The 22,138-nt window shown below is 38.9% G+C and overlaps 1 protein-coding gene and 1 long non-coding RNA gene across 3 annotated transcripts; one reads left to right on the forward strand and one right to left on the reverse strand.

Moving 5' to 3' along the window:
• Positions 1 to 696: 696 nt before the first annotated feature.
• On the forward strand, positions 697 to 20,729 carry trarg1a (trafficking regulator of GLUT4 (SLC2A4) 1a). 2 transcript variants are annotated; one of them, XM_039823091.1, is made up of 3 exons: positions 1,126 to 2,314; positions 17,972 to 18,098; positions 18,507 to 20,729. In XM_039823091.1, exons 1-3 carry the CDS (start codon positions 1,907 to 1,909, stop codon positions 18,512 to 18,514), a joined length of 543 nt encoding a protein of 180 aa, XP_039679025.1. In that variant the 5' UTR covers positions 1,126 to 1,906; the 3' UTR covers positions 18,515 to 20,729. The 2 variants fall into 2 exon arrangements, with proteins under 2 accessions (XP_039679032.1, XP_039679025.1); XM_039823098.1 differs by lacking the exons at positions 17,972 to 18,098; positions 18,507 to 20,729 and adding an exon at positions 3,582 to 4,398 and having other exon boundaries at positions 697 to 2,314.
• LOC120573394 lies at positions 17,519 to 18,601 on the reverse strand. Its single transcript, XR_005641703.1, has 2 exons — positions 18,468 to 18,601; positions 17,519 to 18,091 (listed from the first exon to the last, which is right to left on the reverse strand). It is a non-coding gene; the product is annotated as an uncharacterized LOC120573394 (long non-coding RNA).
• Positions 20,730 to 22,138: the final 1,409 nt, after the last annotated feature.

Below are 22,138 nucleotides of genomic sequence, written 5' to 3' on the forward strand. Positions count from 1 at the left end.
CTTACATTCTTGTAAACATCGCATTCATTTCGCACATTTTTTTGTTTAAAGAAACCTTTCCCATCCTGATAGTTTGCATTGGGAGTTACTTAGCATGCAGCAAAAGAGCTGGATTTTGAACCAGCATCTCTACACTTACCAGCCAATCCTGCTCGATCATCTAAACTATGCGCAGAAGCCATGCGGACTATAAAAAAAAAAAAAAAGACATCCTTGTTTTGTATGCGGTGATGATGTTATAGACCTATTGCGTTTTTGAACATATTTAGGCTACACAAAAAGTGCATGGACAACGTTACGTCACCTTGCATGTTACAATACAGAGCCCCTATGTCGAGGTCGAAACCAAGATCTTCCTTTACACTCTGCATGCTACTGATGATCAATTAGGCCTACACAACCGGAAACCGGAGGACAAAACTCAATTAGACAAAACCGATAGACAATAAATAAAACATAAAAATAAAAAAATGGACACCACGGCGGGTGCAACAAACTTTACAAAGCCACATAAAGTACAACCAGCCACTTCTTATAGACTCAACAGCAAAATAAAACATCACCAAAGAAACAATTAACACAGATGTATAAACAAAACTGCACAGCGGCTGCAGCCACAAACACATTAGCACAAAAGAACTACACATTTTGTAGTAAAACACACTAGCAAGTGTTTTTTTAGCTACTCGCCATGCCTGATGTCCTGCTCAATCTGCTCCTGTTTATTCTCAATCCACAGAGTCCACACAGCCTCTCTGTCCCTCTCTTTCAAACATGTTGAGCGGATTGAGGCTCTGCAGTCACAACAGCACACAGTCCTCAAACACCTCACTGAAGGTAAAAGTTCCTGAGTGAACGCAGAAGCCACTGCTGCGCCACAAGCCACAATTAGCATTAGCATTTAGCATCAGAACCAGCGTGCACCTTTGGGTGTGTTTGATTTGAGCCACATAGGGTGCTGACCGTGGTGCATAAAACCAGTGATTAGATAAATGCAACCTTCTTCTTTTTATTTTTTTTACCTAGGCCTATGCCATATAGGTAGCATACAATAATAACGTGATCCTTTATTGCATTTTACATTGTTGTTAGTGTTCACAAACTGTTAAATAGATTATATTAGGCTAGGCGAATTAAGTATTGTCATTTAGGCCTAGGTCTACTGTATTCGGCTAATCAAAATACGCTGGGGCTTTTATTTTGTGTTTCGTAACCGGAAGTGCTCTGATTTAATATGGGTGACTTGACACTGGTCCCAAGTTGAGTTCACTCGCTGTGCTGCTGCGTCGTGAGACAGTGGATGATAGGAGGACAAAAGAGGCTGATTTGGGGGTCTGTTCTGAGAGAGACGCCTCACCTTCATCCTTCAGTGTATAGAAAAGATAAGTGAAGCGTTTAAAGGCTACTTTTCAATGGACATACACAGACTTAAAGGAAAGTGGTAACTGGATCAAGTCGGGCGACAGGAGCTCCTCTGATTGAACTGATCCTCCTTGGATGTATCAGAGAGGAGGGGACGTTTTATCATCTGATCCCCTTTTGGAAATGAGCTACACGGCGGATGTAAAGGAAGGTGACAGAAATTCAAGAGGAAGAATGATATCTGCAGGAATCGGGCTGCTTTCATCTCCTCTCTGATTGTATTCTTTTTAGGGGGTTGATCTGTTAAATCCGAGCTTTTGAAAGGACCTTTCAAATCAGCCTCTGTAATAATCTAATTTCCATCCACCCACCACAACTCAGCTGGTTGATCACACTCATTCAACCAAAGTTGAAAGATTAGTTGTAAAAACTTGCATTCAGTTGTATTATGGGATGTCGGTGCCTAGCCTGTAATTAATTTTTAAACCAGTTTTTAAAAAAATATTCCTTTTCTGATCTAATTTGATACAATTGAGACTTGAACATGGCCATCAACACGGACACCGACTTCCTGAAGTCCAACTTAAGTGAGGGCGGGGGAGGCACTCAGGCTTCGGACCCCTACGAGACGGAGAAACTCCTGGCGCTGACCACCGAGCCTGGAGGAAATGGGATGAAGATGTCCACCTCCTTTACGGTCAACATGGACAGCGACAAGGGCCAGGAAGCAGACCTGAACGGCCACGGCGTTGCCGTGAGATCGGGCTCCGCCGGAGAGCTGGGCGCCGCCGCCCCCCTCTCCCCGTCCAAGGCCAGTCTGAGCCGCTCCTCCACCGGCAACGCTACAGTCCAGGAGACCCCGAAGCCCAAGGATTACCTCATCCTTGTTATCATGTCCTGCTTCTGCCCCGTCTGGCCCGTCAGCATTGTCGCACTGGTGTACTCCATCATGGTGAGTATCACTTTACTGTCTTTGTAGAATACAGCACCAAAAACTATCAAGAAAAACAACATTAGCCTAAAGTGCAAAAAGTGGAGCAGCAGAGATGAATGGGTGAATATGTGAGGATGGTTTTGAGAGAAGACATGATGATGATAATCTCTGTACAGCATCATCTCAGTTGATAGAGAAATCAAAATCATAATGAAAACGTGTCTGTATTGTGTTAGTTTTAAACTCCATAAACTTAATAATATTAATTTTGTTAAATAAATTTCATATCAACATAATCTGGTTCATAAATGTCAAGTTTGTATAACTGACAAATTAGGCAAGATGCCTCCCAGCTATGTACTTCTGCAGGAATCTGTTATGGTTTTATTATCTTCTACAGTTAATGTTTACTGAAGCATACCGCTACATATCATTGTGATATTTGAGGAAAGTGAGAGGGATATTTCTCTTAACTTAGAAGAGCAATATTAGTGTGTGACAGAATGGCCACCAAGGTGCTTGGGAGGGGTATATTCATCCTGAAAAGGAAAAAAATATAGTTAATTTGTTAGGCCAACAGTCCAACATTCAATTTACAGTCGTATAAAACAGATTAAACCAGCAAATCCACAAATTTGAGAAGCCAGAACTGACAAATATTTGGTGTTATTATTAAATAAATCACGACCAATGATTAATCAATTATCAAAATATAACAGTCAGTGATTCATTTTCTTTTTTGACTCAATGGTTCAACTTTTTATTGTCCATCCCACATAATTGGTATGAATTTAAACAGACACCAGCGTCTGCAACTGTTCAGCATTTATTTGTAAAAATCTAATCTCATCCTTTGACTGCAACATTTATTTAAACACCAAGAGACAACAGGTTGTTAAAGATGTTTTTCAAGCAATTCCGCCAAAACCAGAGAGACCCTCAGATGCAGTTTAACACAGATCTCTGCAGAACACTTACTTCAGTTAAATTCTGCGCAGTGATGTATCTGAATATCCTAAAACTCCTCCAGATGTTGTGTATTTAATTTAAAGAAAATTGTTGTGTTCAGGTGCAGTGCAGCTGGCTCTGTTGTCCCAGATATACTCTGAATATCAGGGTTCACTAGAAAAAGGAAAAACACACACACACACACACACACACACACACACACACACACCTAGAGCTCAGTGCATCAAACAGCTTTCCGAGTGCTGAGGCTTCAGCTGCTTGTTGTTCTGGTTTAGAGGCGCTGACACTTGATTAATCCTCTCACTGAACGTTTCAGGAGGCAGGAAATGCTGATACAAGATGCAGCTAAGACACTGGACAGCCACACTGGACAGCCACAGTTTGATATGCTGCTACTGTTTAGTACTCTCCAATCAATATTCTGGTGACACAATCCTCAGTTGGTCTTCAACAAACACTCTTTCCACCCCATCTATGGACTATTATGTGGCCTCTTCGCATTCATATTGTTGCACATGTAATTGAGCCTACAGGATCTATCTTGAGGTTGCTCTGTGATAATAATTGAAAGCTGACACGTTTCTTGGTGTCACCCTCTGCAGTGGTTAGAGATCTGCAGTAAAAATGGTGGACTTGTTATTGAAAGCAGCGAGAGCTTGGAGCTCATTACATTTAGCCAGTGCACATTTAGAGAATGTCCTAGATATCAAAGCGAGATACTGCCGGGCTCAGTTGATTTAGACATGTAAAATCTAAAAAACGTAGTGTGAAGGTCAAGTGTGTGTGACCTGACAAGCAAAAGCTTTGTGTTCGACATGTAAATGATTTTATAATTTAGAATAACTACGGGTACGGTGCAGCATTGATGAAGTAGGCTATACCCCATTGATGGTGACCCTTGCTTCACTTTTGCACACATATACTATTTTTAAAAAACTCCTCACGTATGCAATAGGCCAGTGATATTGCAGCAAAGCATTCCAGTGTTGACACTTTGTCTTACGATTGTATACAAGTTGATACTGGAGGAAGCTCGTACAAAAGCTGCAGAAGGTATGTAATAACTGGCATGGTTTAATTGTCCCAGCCAATTAGCGCTGTGCTTTTACTATGTCAGTATGTCCCTCCCCCCACCCTTCTAATTTTGACACTCCTCCATCATAGTAGACTCAAATGTGGAAAGTTGATCTTGTAAATTCACAAAGTCAATCTCTCAAACACAAAAATGTCAATGTTTGATGGGATAAGAGTTGCAAATACAAATGGCCCAATATTTATTAATATTTACAGACATAATTTAAGGCCCAATGATCAAACGATTATTTGTCGTTATACTGTGCTGCACTCTGCATGTGAGGTTGCTCCACACACATGGGCAGTACATGATCTGAAAAAAATCTCAGGGATTCACATAACATGACACGGCAGGACTGCACCATTCAGTAATTGCCTTAATATTCAGAAAAAAAGGTCTTTAGCTGACTGACACCACTAGTGACAAAATCCAGGCATCTGAGCGCTCGTCTACTAAAGTACTTAAACTGTACATCACGGTCAAATCCCCCACTGAATCACACAAAATCCCTTTGTCTTCTGTTACTGATAAGACCCTACAATTATATCTGTATGTACTCGAACCATAGACTCCTTCAGTGGGATTGAGCTTCATTTCAACAGAATTTTTGTCTACACACAATTTGTTTAACAGGGTGTAATTACAGCAGAGATCTTCAACAGGGTATCCGGGGCCCCTAGGGTCTCCTCAGAGTTACCAAATTATTGTTAATTTTATTGTTAATTTTATTGTTAATTTTATTGTTAATTTTTTTAAAGTCTTTTCAAAAATGTAAATTTCTTAACATGAATCCAACATATTATTAGCAAATACAAATCAGCCTATTTTTGAAAAAAAAACACACCGGTGATAGGCTTACCGGCCTATAGGTAAGGTAGTCACTAATGTAGCTATCCACAGATACAGGTAATCTTAAGGATTTACTTTGCCACATGTATTTGTAACATTAAAACATGATTTATAAAATCATGCCAACTTATATTTTAATAGCTTAGTATTCTATGCACTAAAAAAGTATGTATAAAGGCTTTGGGCTGCCCACCTGTATTGTAGGCCTAGTTTTAAAGATTATTTTTGGGGCATTTTAGGCCTTTATTTCTATAGGATGGCTTTGACTTGAAAGGGGAGAGAGAGGGGGAATGAAATGCAGCAAAGGGCCGCAGGTCGGAGTCGAACCCGTGGCCGCTGCGTCGAGGACTCAATCTACCAGGTGAGCTACCCAGGCACCCTCGTAGGCTTGGTTAAGTAGTAGGGTGTCCCTGTTCCGTCTCTCTTTCAGCTAAGGGGTCCTTGGCTTAAAAAATGTTGAAGACCCCTGAACTACAGTACCGTATAATACTTAAACAGTGTTACATCTGTAGGGAGTTTCGGTCATCATTAGATATCTACTGTAGTTGATGAGATTGGAGGTCATCAAAAGCCAAACAAAGCTGGCAGAGGAGATGGAAACTGCAAACACAATGAAGGCTGTGAACTGATCATTCAGGTGAAAAATCCCTTTTTTTTTTACATTTGGTGGATCATCAAGATCTGTAAAAACTAAGCAAAGTGTCTTGTTATGTGCAACCTCTGCCTGTGCCACAATTTGTAATGTGCAAACCTCTTCAGTGGTGAAAAGTAACTAAGTACATTTCCTCACGTACTGTACTTAAGTAAGTTGAGTATTTTCATCTCATGCCACTTTCTACTTCTACTCCACCACATTTCAGGGGGAAATATTGTACATTTTATCTCACTACAATTAATACTGTAGGGCTGAGTATCGTTTAAAAAATTATGATACCAGTACCAATACCTGTACCCTTAGTACCATAAGTGATACTGATGCCAATATAGAGTACTTCAATTTATACATTTTCTTTCTACTTCATTCAATACCCATCATGTGAATGGAAGCATCTGGGCAGTGCCAACTCTGTGGTGTGTTAGAGTCGCTGGACTCTTAACACACCACAGATTGGATAAGTTGTAGCTGCTGCAGCAGCGGGCCAATCACATGTCGCATTAAGTTGAAGAAAGCTTGCAGTGATTGGCTGCGAGCAAAACCATACAAATAGTAATTTTAGATCTGGGTACAAAAAGGATCAAATGCATGTATCGTTTGAATGAAGTTTAGATACTTGCTTCTGGGTTATAAAGTATCGATATCGATACCCAGCCCTAACAATTATTTGACAGCTTTAGTTACTGGTTAAGTTATGGTGTCACTTTATGCTCTGGGTAATAGTGACATAATTTCTCACAATTTTCTGAATTTTTACAAACCAAAAAATTAATTTATTAATGAAACCACCTCAACCAACTACAACTGTAAAATCCAGTTTTTACATGAATGCAAGTAATAATAATCTAATAATTTAATAGTATATTTTTTGTGCATACTGTTCATTTTTCAAGTATATTTTCATGATTACAGTATACTTTTAATGAAATATAATTTTCAATGGAGTATTTTTACAGTATGGTATTAGTTCTTTTACTTAAGTAAATGATCTGAATGCTTCCTCCAACACTGAACCTCTGTGTCTTGTCTTGACAAACATTTGCATTAAGTATCTGGCAGGATTTTACCAGGAGTCTTTTAGTGGCATTAGTAGTAACTGTTGTGTCAGGATTTTAACTCCTGTTGGCTGATGGCAGCTTAGTTGTTATTTGTGTTTTTCAGCGCACTTTACTTCTGACACTGTGAAGCAGCCAGCTGTGCAGCAGCCAGCACTCAGATCTACAGATAAACAAGGCAAAGGCATTGCAGTAAGGCCATTAGTTTTGTAATATCACTCCTGTGGGCACTACACACCAAAGAGAATATCAGGCAATATCCACAAGACAGCCTGTATTTCCTCAAGCCATCATCGTGAAACCACTGACTTTCACGAGTCAAGTCTCAGTAATGTGTGTGTGTGTGTGTGTGTGTGTGTGTGTGTGTGTGTGTGTGTGTGTGTGTGTGTGTGTGTGTGTGTGTGTGTGTGTGTGTGTGTGTGTGTGTGTGTGTGTGTGTGTGTGTGTGTGTGTGTGTGTGTGTGTGTGTGTGTGTGTGTGTGTGTGTGTGTGTGTGTGTGTGTGTGTCGTTGACAGAGGGCAAAAGAAAGAAATGTGAAGGAGGGAGAAACTGGAGCTGGCCATTAACTCAATAGAAGGCGAGAGAAGTCTATTTAGTTTCTCTGCAGAGGGCAGATTGCAGCAGTTAGCCAAGCTATGTGGCAGCAATCAACATCCTCTTTCTTTCCTGAGGGTATGGAAAGGGGATATGGGCCTCGCAAAGAAGATAAAAACATAATTCGCTACAAGGGCAGATGGGTGTAAGAGAGACAGCAAATAGTTCCTATCACTGGATTAGAAAGGAATTGAATCAGATACCACAGAGATATCAGATAAGTGCAAGTGAGTCAGAGCAGGAAAACAGAGGTTTACAACACTCGCTGTGAACAAATGAATCAAAAGTAATGCGGTTGATACCGCACGATATAGCTCGAGAGTGCAAGCTCACGACTAAGTGCTAATATTCCCCTCGCCTGTGAAATGGATACTTCTAGAAAGTTGAAGAGAGAAACAACAACTGCTCAACTGCTGTCAAAATGGGAGCTCAGAGGAAACAGCCCAGAATCCAGGAAGTTGTAAACAAAATGTTGAATGGGTTTCTTTTTTCCCCAACATAAGTAAGTAAGTAGTTTGATGTGAAACACCACAGTTGTATATAATTAGTTAGGCTGTCTGTGGTGGGTTGTTAATGAGTGTGTAAACTGCCTTCAACATCCATTGAACTGGGCTCAGGTTTCAATTAATGTATTAATTCAAAACCTTAGCTTGGTGTAGTTGTCTAAGCATATATGAACCTAAATATAACCTTAAAGTTGCACTAATCAATTTTATTTATTGACAATGTGCAATATGAAAAGAAAAAAACAAAAACAGGGCTAAAAGGAGTGTTAATATTGGACTTACCGGTACATTCATCAAGCAGACACAAACCGGGCCCCAAATGAATGCTAATGGTGTTATGTGTGATGGTAGGCTAACATGTTCGCCATAGCAACTTTATATGGTGATAATGTGTCAGGGTTGTGTTTCAGCTTGTTCTGCTGTACCCAAGTGGCCAAAAAAAATCAAGAATGAATGCGGCTTTAACCTTAATATAATTTGTTTTAGTTGCCTATTGTGTAGATCTAATCCTCTCGCCATTTGTTCACATTACATTGACTGCATTTCAGAATTCCAGCGCATATTTTAACTAACTTTTATGAGGCGTCACTGTAGAACAAAAGGGAATTGTAACATTAATAATCGATGTACAGACAGGAAACATCAAACAAGGACAAAGTATCCATGTTTTAATCATGTAAACGATCAAAATTTACTATAATGAAAGTACAATCTGTTAGGGCATCATTTAGCCAGTCAGCATCTTTCTGTTCTGGCAGATGGTGCATTGCTAACAACAGGACTGCCAAAAGTTACACCCATCATCATCCACCACCACTTCCAGCAGCAGGACCACCTAAAAGCCAACTTCCAGCTGGCTGCCGCCACAGATCTCTGACAGATGCTCTGGTGGGGAAGGCTTGTGGCTGGCAAACACGGATGATGTGCAGTCAATTATGGGGATTGGAGAGGCAGGGGTAATAGGTTTTTACTGCTCAGACCAGCCTATCCCAGTAATGGGAAGGACCAAACTGCAGGAGCGTTATTGCACGCTCGGCAGATTTGCCTGTGAAATATGGACTCGCAATGCTGCACTGGATGGATGACTGTGAGTGTGTGTGTGTGTTTGCGTAGGTAAATTACTTCTTATTCGCAATCTCATACTGCAGATATAGTGGGAGAGCACTTTAAACTATTGTTGCTAATTATCTGAAGATATTATTTGAAATGTAAAACCTGTGCATGTAATGATATTTTCATTCCACAGCAGATAAAATATGAAATAATATAAGCTTACAGTACAGTGTCATGTTGTGGCCACAAGTAATGGCAATAGAGTACCACCCAGCTTTACAAGGCATGGGGGAGGGGTGCAGGGGTATAGCAGAAGGAGCTTCCAAAGTCAGAAATCTTTAAATCGGGGCTTTAAAATTAACATTAACATTGAATAAAATTGTAAAAGTACCCCAACAAAATATTAATTTATTGCTACATGTCCTCCACATAATGAGTCCCCAAAAAAGTGCTTACAAGTACAACTTCACCTCAATACAGTATTTTTCTCATGTGTTATAGTCCAATATGCCTAAGATTTAAGTTATTATTTATAGATGTTAACTGTAGTAAGTGCATATCAATCCTACATGCCGTCATGTCATTAGCCACTTTGTTACCATTGGATTTGATTCAAACATTCATGTTCCCCTGGGGATGAACTGTAATACCTTTGATGATCCTCTGACTCATCATGTTTATTCACTCTGAATTTGTGCAGTGCCATTATCAGGTCAAAATGTGTCCACTACTTTAGATTATAACTTAAAGGTGCTCTAAGCGATTTGGGTGACGTTACTTCTTGTTGACGTTCAAAGTATTTTCAAACAAAACGAAGACTAGCTCGCTCCTCCCTCCTCCTCCTCCCGTTCCCTCCCTTCTGTGCTTCAGCGCACTTCAGCTATACTGTACTGTGTTTTATGCTAATTAACGGATGTTAACATGCTAGCATGCTAAACTAAGAAGTGAACACAGTAACCATTATACCTGCTTAACATCTCATTGAAGTACTAAGGAACTATACATGCATTAATGCTGTAACTGGACTCTTGTCATCTGCTCATGGATTCGACAAACCATCTCCTGATTGGTTATTAGTGCTTCCTTTTCCTGTATCAATCTGATACCTACAGTATTTAGTTACTGATGTGTTTTCTGAACAGGACAGCTAGCACTTTGTAGATGTCTACATGTCTAGATGACTTTTTAATCTCATTTTGTTTTGACAAACATATCACCAATAGCATTGTGCTCTGCTAATCTTGACAACCGCGTGCAGCGCTATGAACTAAACTGTGCAACATGACCCTGGATTATCTAAATAAACAGTGGTTCGATTATTATTGATGTGTTAAATGGAATAATGCATACACTATTAAGGCCTTGTGTTTTTGTGCTGCTAATACTTAGCTTAGTTAGATTATTTGAACTGTGTTTTCAGTCCACAAGCTAACTAAGATATAAATACAATAAAACGTATGAGATGCAACTGCAGCTAGAATGTATTTTATAGCTCGATGAATGAGAGCGGTGCCATCATGGATCTGACAGATTTGATCATCCAAACTCATTGAGTGGTTTTCAATTTTAATGGAGATTTTAGTGTAACAAGACTGAGTCTAAAAGCCTCGCTTAGCGGCCCCTAGAGGCCGCAATGCTCCTTACACCCAACCAGACCAAAGTGGTTTAAACCAACAGCCTTGTTCTCTCTCTTTAACAGCTTAAAATAGCTACAATAACTAAACTATGAATTATCTTCAACCTTGACTTTTGTGAAACGTTTAGTTTCAAAGTAAAAAAAGAAAAATACGTACCAAAACGGGGGAATACAGTTTAAAGAGAGCCATAAAATGAAATGCATGGAGAAAAATGATTGAAGAATGAAAATGATAAATTATATGAAAATAAACTATTTTAATTTGATCTAAATGGCCAGTCTCACAGACATATCTACACACCAGCTCCTGATTGTACACTGTCCCTCTCCACCAGGGTGCTGCTTGCTCTCCATTATTAATGACAAGAGAGAAAGGGAGCACTTACTGACTTACTAGCCTCCACCTTTCTCTTCTCAACACATGAACTACAGAGAGAGACAGAGTAGTGTGTGTTTTTTTTTTTTTTTTTTTTTGTGTGTGTGTGTGTGTGTGTGTGTGTGTGTGTGTGTGTGTGTGTGTGTGTGTGTGTGTGTGTGTGTGTGTGTGTGTGTGTGTGTGTGTGTGTGTGTGTGTGTATGTGTGTGTGTGTGTGTAGCAGAATGAACACTGGACACTTTGAGGATAGAATTTCCCATTCAGAAAACAAATATGACCAAATTTACTCTGTAATCAATATAGACATGTATCAGCTGAGCAAAGCACACACACACCAACACATAGCAGCCTGCCCTTATTTATAATTTCTTTATTATTATTACTTTTTAAATCTACATTCATTAATGTTTTCTCTCTAAGCAAGCTAAATAGCTAAATACTGATTTAAGGTGCTGATGTTGCTTTTCTCTGTGATGTGGGTCCAGATCAATACAGGCTCCACTGGGACTGTGGTTGGACCATAGCTTTACATTGCAGTCCTGGAAGTGAGAAGCTGAAGTGTGTCTCTGTGTGCGAGTGTCAGAGAGAAGAAATCTCTTATTTTACTGTCAGGAGCCCAGATTGACATGTGCGTTGATTAAACGTTTGTGGCTTAAGTCATATTAAAAATGACATGAAGTTTTAGAATTTTAATCAGGATTTTTTTTTTTGTCAATTAAATGTCTTATCACCATCTTTCAAAGGCAATATTATGCTTTTGAGGTAATGTGAATAAAGTTATTGAATAAATTGTTACCTAAATTGAATTGACTGAACTGAAAAAAAAAACCTATTACAGCAGATATTTTGGGTATGCTTTTTAAATAAATATCCAAAGTATTAATATTACCAACAACAGAATCACTCAATAACAAAATCAGGCATCTGTATGTTTTAAAATCTGTAAAAACCCAGATAAAAACAGGCAGTTTACACATCAATTTAAATGATCTATACTGTTTAAACAAACCGATACAAAACAGATTGTCGTTTCAGTGTGCTTATTTAAAAGTAGTTTCCTGGCCAGCAGCACCTGATTTAGTGGAATACCCCAGGGTTGCACTGTCCCCACCCACCTGCACCAAGTGCATTGTGGGATCTGACAACACCCTAGACAGCCTGGAGACAGACAGACAGGCTCATGGGAGTGAGAGGATGAAGTAGACATAGATGAGGGAGGATTTTTTTTCTCTTTTTTTTTCTTTCTTTTTCTCTTTCTTTTTCTTTTTCCTCTCTCTCTCTCTCTCTCTCTCTCGTTATCCTATACTGAGGCAACCCATCTGCACATTGACGGATCTTGTGATTTAAATATTTTAATTGCATTGTTTTGGTAAAAAATAAGGTAAGATGAAAGTAGAAAATGAAATCACTTCTGAAAATGCATATTCATTTTGTATCATGATAAACTACTATATTTTAGGCATTCTTTTTCACTGAAATAAGGTTTCACCTCGTCTTCCCTCCATGCAACATCCTTTCTAATAACATCTTTCTCTGTTTTGTCTTTGGTATGATAATAGGTCAGTCATTAGACAACAATGTTTATATACTGCTGAATTGGCTTTAATGGGCCATATTTTGTCTTTAAAATATACATATAATTTAATCAGATAGGGGTAGTAATTATTCCATGTAATACCACACTATCTTTATGAAGAAAATCGCCCTACAGAAATATAGTGGTGTAATTTAATATAGATGAGGAGTGAGAGCCATTTCCTGCGGTATTCCACACTGCCTCTGGTTAAAAAGACCAGTTCAGCACCACGGCCAGCTCCTACAGTTTAAACCTTTAAAGGTGCTCTAAGCGATGTGACGTGTTTTTTAGGCTACAATATTTTTTGTCACATACAGCAAACATTTCACTCACTATCCGCTAGCTGCCTGTCCACTGAACACACTGTTAAAAAAAAAAACGCGGTCTCTGTAGACAGCTTCCATTTTGTTTGACAATACTTCGAACGTCAACAAGAAGTAACGTCACCCAACATCGCTTAGAGCACCTTTTAAAAGAGTAAAAGATTGTGCCATCACAACATCACAAGTGCAAGCAAATGGCCATGTTGTGGGGTAGGTTTAAATTTAGACTTTGTTACACATGATCTCTTCCCCTTCGGTCTTTGCTTTTGTTTAACAGAGAATGAGTGACACTTTTCTAATATTGTTTTCCCTGTGAGCCTGACCTTTGTACAATCTCAGTTTACCGGGGCATAGACCCAAAATGTACAGTAGTTAAAACCACCCTACAGGGATGCCGACCCAGGCTGAGTTACACCAGGTGGTATTGTGTACATTGCCCAAGTAGCTCTGGATTGAAAGCTAGTGAGTTGACAAGCCAGCATAACTTTCCATTCCTGGACGGTTTTAACCTCCTAGCATGGTGCATTATCTGATTAAAAGATTGCTGACATGGCTGGCATAAAGGGATGATCAGTTGTCCTGTAGCATTCAAATGTTTGGTATAAAGGGGCTCAGTGAGTGCCATGCAAATGTAATCAACACCATCACACTACCAGCAGACTGCAGTGTTTTCACTCTGCGTGATGGATGCATTTAGTCACACAACCAGCGTGAGACAGCAGGAAGTGGAATTCATCAGACCAGGCAATGTTTCCTCTCCAATGTCCAATGCTGTTCTTTTCCTCAGTACAACCTGTAAAAAATATATATATGTAACATTTTTATTTAGTGCTGATAGGAACACAATTGGTTTTTTTAGCACCAATGTTGCACTGATGCTCTGCACACTTCCTATTGGCCTATTTTAATCTCTAACACCTAGTATCATGTTTATTCACTTTTGTTTCCTGTGTGTTATATCATTTGCATACAGTTTTTGTCTTAACAGGTGAAATTTTCAGCCACGGATTATTACACATTTGGTGAGCTAGTTAGTATATATGGAAAGGGATGATGGGTTTGACTTAAAGTGAACTTCAGCGTCCATGTTCGTCGTAATGAAGGAACATGTTGTCCAGTTCAGGCAACAATGCAGGTCAGAGGAATATTCTGTCAGGTTTAGCTAAACAGCTAATACCAGTTAAGGATGTAAAAAACAACAAATTGCTCAGCACATTTCATAAATTAAACCTTTGTATTACAATCAAATAAATGAGGTGATGTCAAGAATCTTTTGTACCCTTGTGTATGTGCCATGTACAGTAGTATGTGTTTAATTGTATCACCAATTAAAAGCAGCCCAAATCTAACCAATGTCGATGAGAAGACCTAAAGAGTAAGAGACTCTCAAAGATTAAAGCAATGCACAAGGATTGAGGATTCCCATCTGTCATGCCTCTCAACAACACATACACATAAATCATCCTGTCTCCATATCTGCAGCATACATAAAGCAATATACATACATACAACATCAAGTTGATCTACAACTCCTTCACATCGCTGCGCTCACCTACTCCATCCAATTGGCTCTGCAAACACATCAATCCCAATCGGCCAATCTTAAATTGACAATTTTGCCATTCACATGTGGGAATAAATTATTGTTGGAATTTTACCATAAAGTGCTCATATTATGCTTTTTGGCGTTTTCCCTTTCACTATTGTGTTATACAGTATATCTTTTTGTGTACGTTATAGGTTTACAAAGTAAAAAAGCCCAAAGTCCACCCCAAAGGGAGTTACCATCTTCCAGAGAAAGCACTGTTCACAAACTGCTCAAAACAGCTCTATTGTAGTCCAGCCTGTACTTCCGTGCGTCACTTTGTAACACTTGTTATAATGTTTGCCTAGCTGCTAGCGTGGTACGCCCTCATACTCTGCAACTGACAAGCTAGCTGATCTGACCTAGGTACTGCGCATATGCGACTCCCAACAAAGATGGAACAGAAGTGTGATGCCTCACTCTGTAGCTAAAACAGAGAGTTCAACACACAGGTTGAAAAGAGGATCTGCAGAAATGTGCAGTACAACAAAAAATATGGTGTTTTTTGAAAATTAAATTACATAAACCTATTCTGGTACAACCTCTAAATACAATTTATGAAACTGAAAATGAGCATAATATGAGCACTCTAAGGGACTCCGCACCTAGTAGACCAGTCAACATTTCTGTTTGTGAGTCATTTCCCCTTTAAAATAACTCCGCCATCAATTAATGGAAAACCACCTGATAAATATTGATGTGTAACTCTCAGCTCAAGAGAGCTGTTGGAGAGTCAAGCTTCCGTACTGTGGACTGAACATTCTCTGGGTTAAGTATGTATGGGGACTCCAAACTGTAAATCCCTTTGGTTGGTTACTTTCATGTTGTACTGATAGCATTAATGTGGTTACTGCTGATTCAGCTGTATTTTCTGATTGCTTCTCTGTCACATTTTAACTGTCTGTCACAGAAATATAAAGGTTTTCTTTGTTGCCAGTTGCTTGTATTGATAGATTGAATCTCACTGGGGAGTTGTACTTATTGAAAGTCACTGTGGATATGTGAAATATGAATGTCACCACTACAAACTCAACTTAAAAACATTTGGTGAGCCTAGATGAGTATGGTTTGCAACTTTATTTTGATTTTACATTGTACTTGTACAGGAAATGACCTACAGTATGTAATTGGTTACATATTATAGGCACATATATGTAGTCCATTTTCCACTGATCATACCATAGTCTTAAGGTGGAGGAAAATTTTTCAATGCAGTTTATTTCGTTGACAATTGATAGCCCTTTGAATAAATTTCAATATATAGTATAGTATTATGTTCTTCCAACAGAACTCTCTCCAGGACCTTGGGTTGGAAGTCTTCTTAGCTGGTCTTTCTATATATATATATATATATATATATATATATATATATATATATATATTATAATAAAAATAATTTATATCTCCAAGCCTGATTCCCTCTCCAGTTTCTGTTTGACATAAACAACAGTGTAGTTGTTTTTTCTTTTATATTTAATTGTATATTCTTTATTTGTATATTTCATGGTATATTCTGTATATTCCCGCACCGTTGTGATAAAAAGAAAGCTGAGCCAGAAGGCAAAGCTCTCGATCTACCGGTCAATTTTCGTTCCTACCCTCACCTATGGTCATGACCGAAAAAACGAGCGGACGAAATGGGTTTCCTCAGTAGGGTGGCTGGCATCTTCCTTAGAGACAGAGTGAGAATCTCGGATTAGAGCTGCTGCTCCTTTGCGTTGAAAGGAGTGTCGTGGAAGTTTTCCTTGAAGCAGCAGAGTTAGTGATATTCATGATAAAATCAAAACGAACAACGACTGTTTTGACGACTGAGAATTAAACCAAAGTTTGGTCTTTGAGTATTTATTTACATTTGCAAATGGAGAAAACACAGTTTCAAAGGTACATGCAGCACAACTGAAAATGTCTTTCTAACCTAAAGTCTAAACATCCAAACATCATATAGTGAAGAAAGTCCGTTAAGCCACCCCTCTAAGTTTATCTTTTAGCATGGCCATAGTTGAAAAGAGGACATCATTACAGTCACACCATTGTCTCACCTTCCTCTTTGCTCTCTGTTCCTAACATTAGCCTAAACAACTGTTTATCTCAGGAGACAGAAAGCTACGTAGTTCTCACTGTCGTAAACAGTCATCGGCCTTCTCCACTTCTATCTAAGCAAAAGACAACAATGTGAGAAGGTTCAGGCTAGTAGAACTAAATAACTCTACTGGGCTATAGTTCACGGTTGCCAACTATTTCACTTGGAGCCTTTTGAATCTACACATGAAGAAGCTAAATCTTGTGGCGTTATAAAAGAATCAAACCAATGGTTAATATCATTAAACAAATGGTTAAAATAAAATTTGCCACCACAGGAGCCATCTGAGGTGGTTCGGGCATCTGATAAGGATGCCCCCTCTGGCCCCCCAAGAATGCCTGGAACACCTCCCTAAGGAGGTGTTCCTAGCTGGAAAGATAATATCTCCACCCTGGCCTGGGAACTCCTCGGGATCCCCCAGTCAGAGCTGTTAATGTGGCTCGGGAAAGGGACGTTTGGGATCCCCTGCAGGCCCTGCTGGAGCTGCTGTCTCCGCTACCCAACACCAGATGACGATGGATGGATGGATTGTATATTCTATAAGATGTGTGTTATTTTTAATCTTATACACATCAATTAATATATTGACCAGGTTAGGTTAACCATCCTCCATTTGTTTGATTTCTTTACAAAACAAATCACTGACCAGGGGTTATCTGAAAAAAAGCTTTCTTTTCAAGGTTATATATCTGCAATAAAAATGTAATGTCCGCAACACTGCTTTAAACTCCCATTTTTAATATAAAATGCAACGTTTCGACCCTACTGGGTCTTCTTCAGGCAAATGGTGAGCACATTTGATGAAAGGATATATGTAGGGCTCACATTCAGCTGACACACCATCTGGCTTCAATTAGTCTGATTAGGTGTGAGCAGCCCAAAAATATAATAAGTACTTTCATTTGTCTTGCACCTGCCAGAAGGTGGGATGTGCACACAATTACTTTTATAAATTATATATCTGCAATAGACATGAAAAAGTAATCTAATCTGAAGTATTCTGCATGGCAAGGGGGGTAATAAGTAAATTGCTTTTCAGTAGAGTGAAGGTCCCTCCATACAGATGTCTATCATTCCAGTGGAATATATACATTAAATAAAGTAACTTCTTTGTGATCTATCATCCCTCTAACTAGAATATAACAACATTCCTTATCTTTGATTTGAGCAGTTAGTTGAAAATGTACCAGAGGGGAATGAAATACATTCATTAACCCCTTTTTTACCCTTATGTGTATGGTTTGGTTTACAATTATTATGTAATATCTTATACTATGCCTTGCTCAAAATTATCATTAAAATGTTCCTCTTGGTAATACCGTGTTCTTTTGTGAATCTCCAGTCCAGAAACAGTCTCCAGGTGGGGGATATTGACGGAGCCAGGAGGCTGGGTCGACTGGCTCGTCTGCTCAGTATCGTCTCCATCGTCCTGGGCGTTGTCATCATCGTAGTCTACGTCTCACTTTCAGGTACAGAAACAATGACAAGAAGGACACATTTAAAAATACAAATACTACTCACATTTATACAGTATGAGCCTCAATGATGCAATGTGTACGGTGCATAAAATCAATTTTATGATTATAGTATAGCTCATGTATGAATGTGTGTGTGTGTGTGTGTTTTGTGTGTGTGTGTGTGTGTGTGTGTGTGTGTGTGTGTGTGTGTGTGTGTGTGTGTGTGTGTGTGTGTGTGTGTGTGTGTGTGTGTGTGTGTGTGTGTGTGTGTGTGGATTGATTTAGCAATGCAGCGACTGTAGTGGGCTGACTGTGCAGCAAGGGGCGGCTACCCTACTGCTCAAAGCCTTCGACATTTGAGCTGCACCAGTCAAGACTTACTCTGACGATGCCATGCTGCTTCTTTTCTTTCTGTTGCAGTAAGCTGACATGGAGGACCTGAGGGGAAAAATGAACCGTGAAAGCCAAACCACGGATGCAAGGGGGGAAAAAAGCCCATTCCAAAAAAAATAAAATAAATAAAAACAAGACATACAATTCCTAACTTAATGCCATATTATATAATAACATCATGACTGACCTCAGAAAGCAAAAAAATAGGCAACTCATGAGAGCAGGTACTGCAGTAAGTAAACAAATAAAAACATTCAGAGAAAAACATCAGAGATGCATGCAATAGAATCCAGTAACATTTGCTTGACAAAACTAACAAAAAACAAATGGATGTAAAATTGTTCAGGTTAAAACAGAGGAAAAAGAAAATGCTGATTTGTATGTGGCCAGGAGTACTCATAAATGTTTCTCTTTTGAAAAACGGACTTCTTAAAACGAAGAGGATGATCGAGAGAGTGAACAATAGACATTTTCTAAGTATGTGGGCTCCTTTGAAAAACAGATTCTGGGTTTTGGGCTTCAAACTTCCAACAGCTGCATATAATCCTCATATATTCCTACTGAACCTCTTGCATTCAAAGCATATACAGCTACAAATATATTTGAAATCTGGATATATGAATATATAAATATATATATATAGATGTACATTTTATAAAATGTTTGTATGCCAAGTGGTGCTGGATTTGTTAAGACTGTCACGATGGCTGCTTTGTCAGCACTTGGATTATCAGTGGAAATCCAAGGGTTTGTGAAAAGGGGCAGGGAACACGTTTTTTTATTTTTGTTTATTGAACTAAATAAATAATAATTGAGACCAACTGCATGCCTGAATGTACATAACCAAAATTCTGCCTTCATTTTGACTGTTATTAGTTGTCTCTTTTCTTGTCGAGTCAGAGAGGCTAACAGGTTTGCACATGGAAGAGTGCTTTGTGTACATTATGAGTCCAGCCCCCCCCCCCACCACACCTTTTGTCTCCAGAATCTCCTGAACCTTGCTTTGCTCTGGCAGAGACTATAAACGCATGCCAAACCTCCAAAATCTTCCAATTCGTTACCACAAAGCCTGATTTAGTGGCTGCTGTCCTTCATCCTGTACCCTTGAAACTCCATTTTACATTTTACCTTGTACTACCTTTCTACACCATAGCTCCCCATTTTCCATTACCATTCTTACATTGTAATACAGTAACTGTTAAATGCTATTGTTTCACTGAATGTTTTTCCGCTCCTTGTGTTGGTATGAAATGTATTTATATGGGAATATATATTTACTCTGTATATGCAATATGTACGCATGCTTTGGGCCAAACAGGCTTACACACATTTATTTTTTGTAAATGAACAGGCCTATGACTGAGTCTGACTACGTAACAACAAATAGCATTTAAAGAACCTTTCTTTGAACTCCAAGCACGACAGATTGTCTGTATTTGTCACTTTATCAGAGAGAAGTCACTGTGGCTACTCAGGACTGTTGTATTGACACATTACAGGCTTATGCTACAAGCACAGGTAACTGCCACTGCAAGACCATGTAGCATTATTTAAATCCACAGCTTTTCATTTGGCCATTAATGCTTCATTTTTTATCTTGGGCAATTGTTTTTAAGGAATTTTGGACAAGGTCCATTTAAAGTGATCAAACGTTTTTTTAAGGGCTAATACAAGTGAAACAATAAAAACACCAGCTAATTTTGACTGATGAGGGATGTAATGTATCAGACTATATAGCGAAAGACATTGTACCAAGTTCTAAACTGAGCATCATCAATGTAAGTGTGAACAACTGCAATCTTTAATGTATTAACACTAATGCACAATGTTTTGTGTAAAATGGGCTTTTATCAATTCTATTCTGATTCATATAAGTGTACATAAAAATCACATTCTTTAACCAGACATCTGAAAGCAGCAAAATCCAAAGATTCCCCATGTTTACTACCAAACTTATACACTACAACACATTACATTGTTGCCAATATCGCAACATGTGTGTAATTTATGTAGACACGAGTATAGTTTACTGCTCTAGTGTTACTAACGTACACATTTTCCATCGCTGAAACTGGTGTTTAAGAGCCAACTGTCTAGCCTATAAGCTCTGCTCTGTCAGTAAAACAGTTCAAACCTTCGTTTTGGTCCGATACATTACTGTGTTTCTTTTCCAGTATACTGTATGTGCCAGTTTTCCTCTCTGTGGTGTACATTTTTGCATGTCTGGAATAAATGTTACCATGCATGGTCCAAGTTTTTTCTTTTCAATGATACCGTTGATAAGGGGTTGTGTGTCAACAGCCAGAAGTGAGTTTAGAAGACTTAACAAGATGAATTTACTGCCATGCAGCGGCTCTGTGAGGCTATATTTAGGCACAGCAGTGCTTTATAATAAATGCCAACATCAGCATGCTAACATGTTGATGTTTAGAGGTATAATGTTCACCATCTTAGTTCAACATTTAGTAATTATTACAAAATACAAAGTACAATTGAGGCCGACTGTAAGTGTATTCAATCAAAAAACTAAGTTTTCAGTAAAACACAAAAAGGCCAACCCCATTGGCACTAGAGGCAAAGTCAGGAATCACCAAAGTCAGTAAGTTTCACCCTCAGGAGACTGAATGAATGTTTGCACAAAACGTCATCCATCCAATACGTGCTGAGACATTTGAGTCTGGACCAAAATGATGGACCAACTGGGCCACCAGTTGCTTAAGAAGAAATGCCTCATAGTAAAAACAAAATGGAGAATGTCATCGATGATGACAAATGGTAACGGTCCAGAAAAGAGGTAGAAACATCAAATCATGTAAGCACAATGTCTTTCACTTACCTCACATACATGCAGGGGGTGGACACAATAGCTAAACCTGTACAGCGTATTAGAATCCAAGACTACAATTGAAAATGTAGTATTTATGTGTATTTAATGTTCTTTTTATTGAGAATTAATCGGAGAGATTGGTTCTACTCTGCTGTATTGGATTGCACCATGTTGTACAGCTGTTGCTTTTGTTATATTTAAACCCTGTATATACACAGCAGGTCCTGATACACAATTCGCCTCAGGGAACACAAAAACACCATTTATCATGGCCGTCACAACTGTGGGTTATGGATCGCTCTGGAAAAAAAGGAAAATGAACAATTCATGACACATTTTGAAGCCAGCTCCCCACACCTACACACTCTGCAGAGCAGCTGCCTAATGAAATCCTTACACCACCACCATCCTGAAACCAAAAATAATAAAAACAAAACAAACACACACATCTTTTCTTCCACCATTGAAGGTAAGGGCTTATTCTGGGTTTCATATACAAATAGTCTGTTCTTTAATTTGCCAAATAGTGTAAAACTAGAACTATGCCTATCTTGAACCTCACACTCAATCCACCCATCAATAAACATCTGCAGAGAAAAGGGATGGAGGCCATAGTGTCAGACAAGTGAAGCATCCCTGATGTTGCAGTTTAAAAAAAAAAAGAAAAAATGCTTAAAATAGCCGTCTGGTTTCTAAACAGACGACCAGACTTCTGTCTTACTTTCATCTGCTGTGAATAAACAGACTGTGCTTGTCAGAAGTTACTGTAGCGTGACCCTTCTTAGTGAGAGGATCTGGCGCTTAGTTCTGCTTGGGTGGCGTTCAGTTTGAG

Source organism: Perca fluviatilis, chromosome 2, assembly GCF_010015445.1.
Source record: "Perca fluviatilis chromosome 2, GENO_Pfluv_1.0, whole genome shotgun sequence".
NCBI lineage: Eukaryota > Metazoa > Chordata > Actinopteri > Perciformes > Percidae > Perca > Perca fluviatilis.

Coding starts and splice junctions, on each gene's coding strand:
- trarg1a (XM_039823091.1), top strand. CDS start 1,907: ATGGCCATCAACACGGACACCGACTTCCTGAAGTCCAACTTAAGTGAG. Junction 2,315..17,971: donor CACTGGTGTACTCCATCATG/GTGAGTATCACT, acceptor GTGAATCTCCAG/TCCAGAAACAGTCTCCAGGT.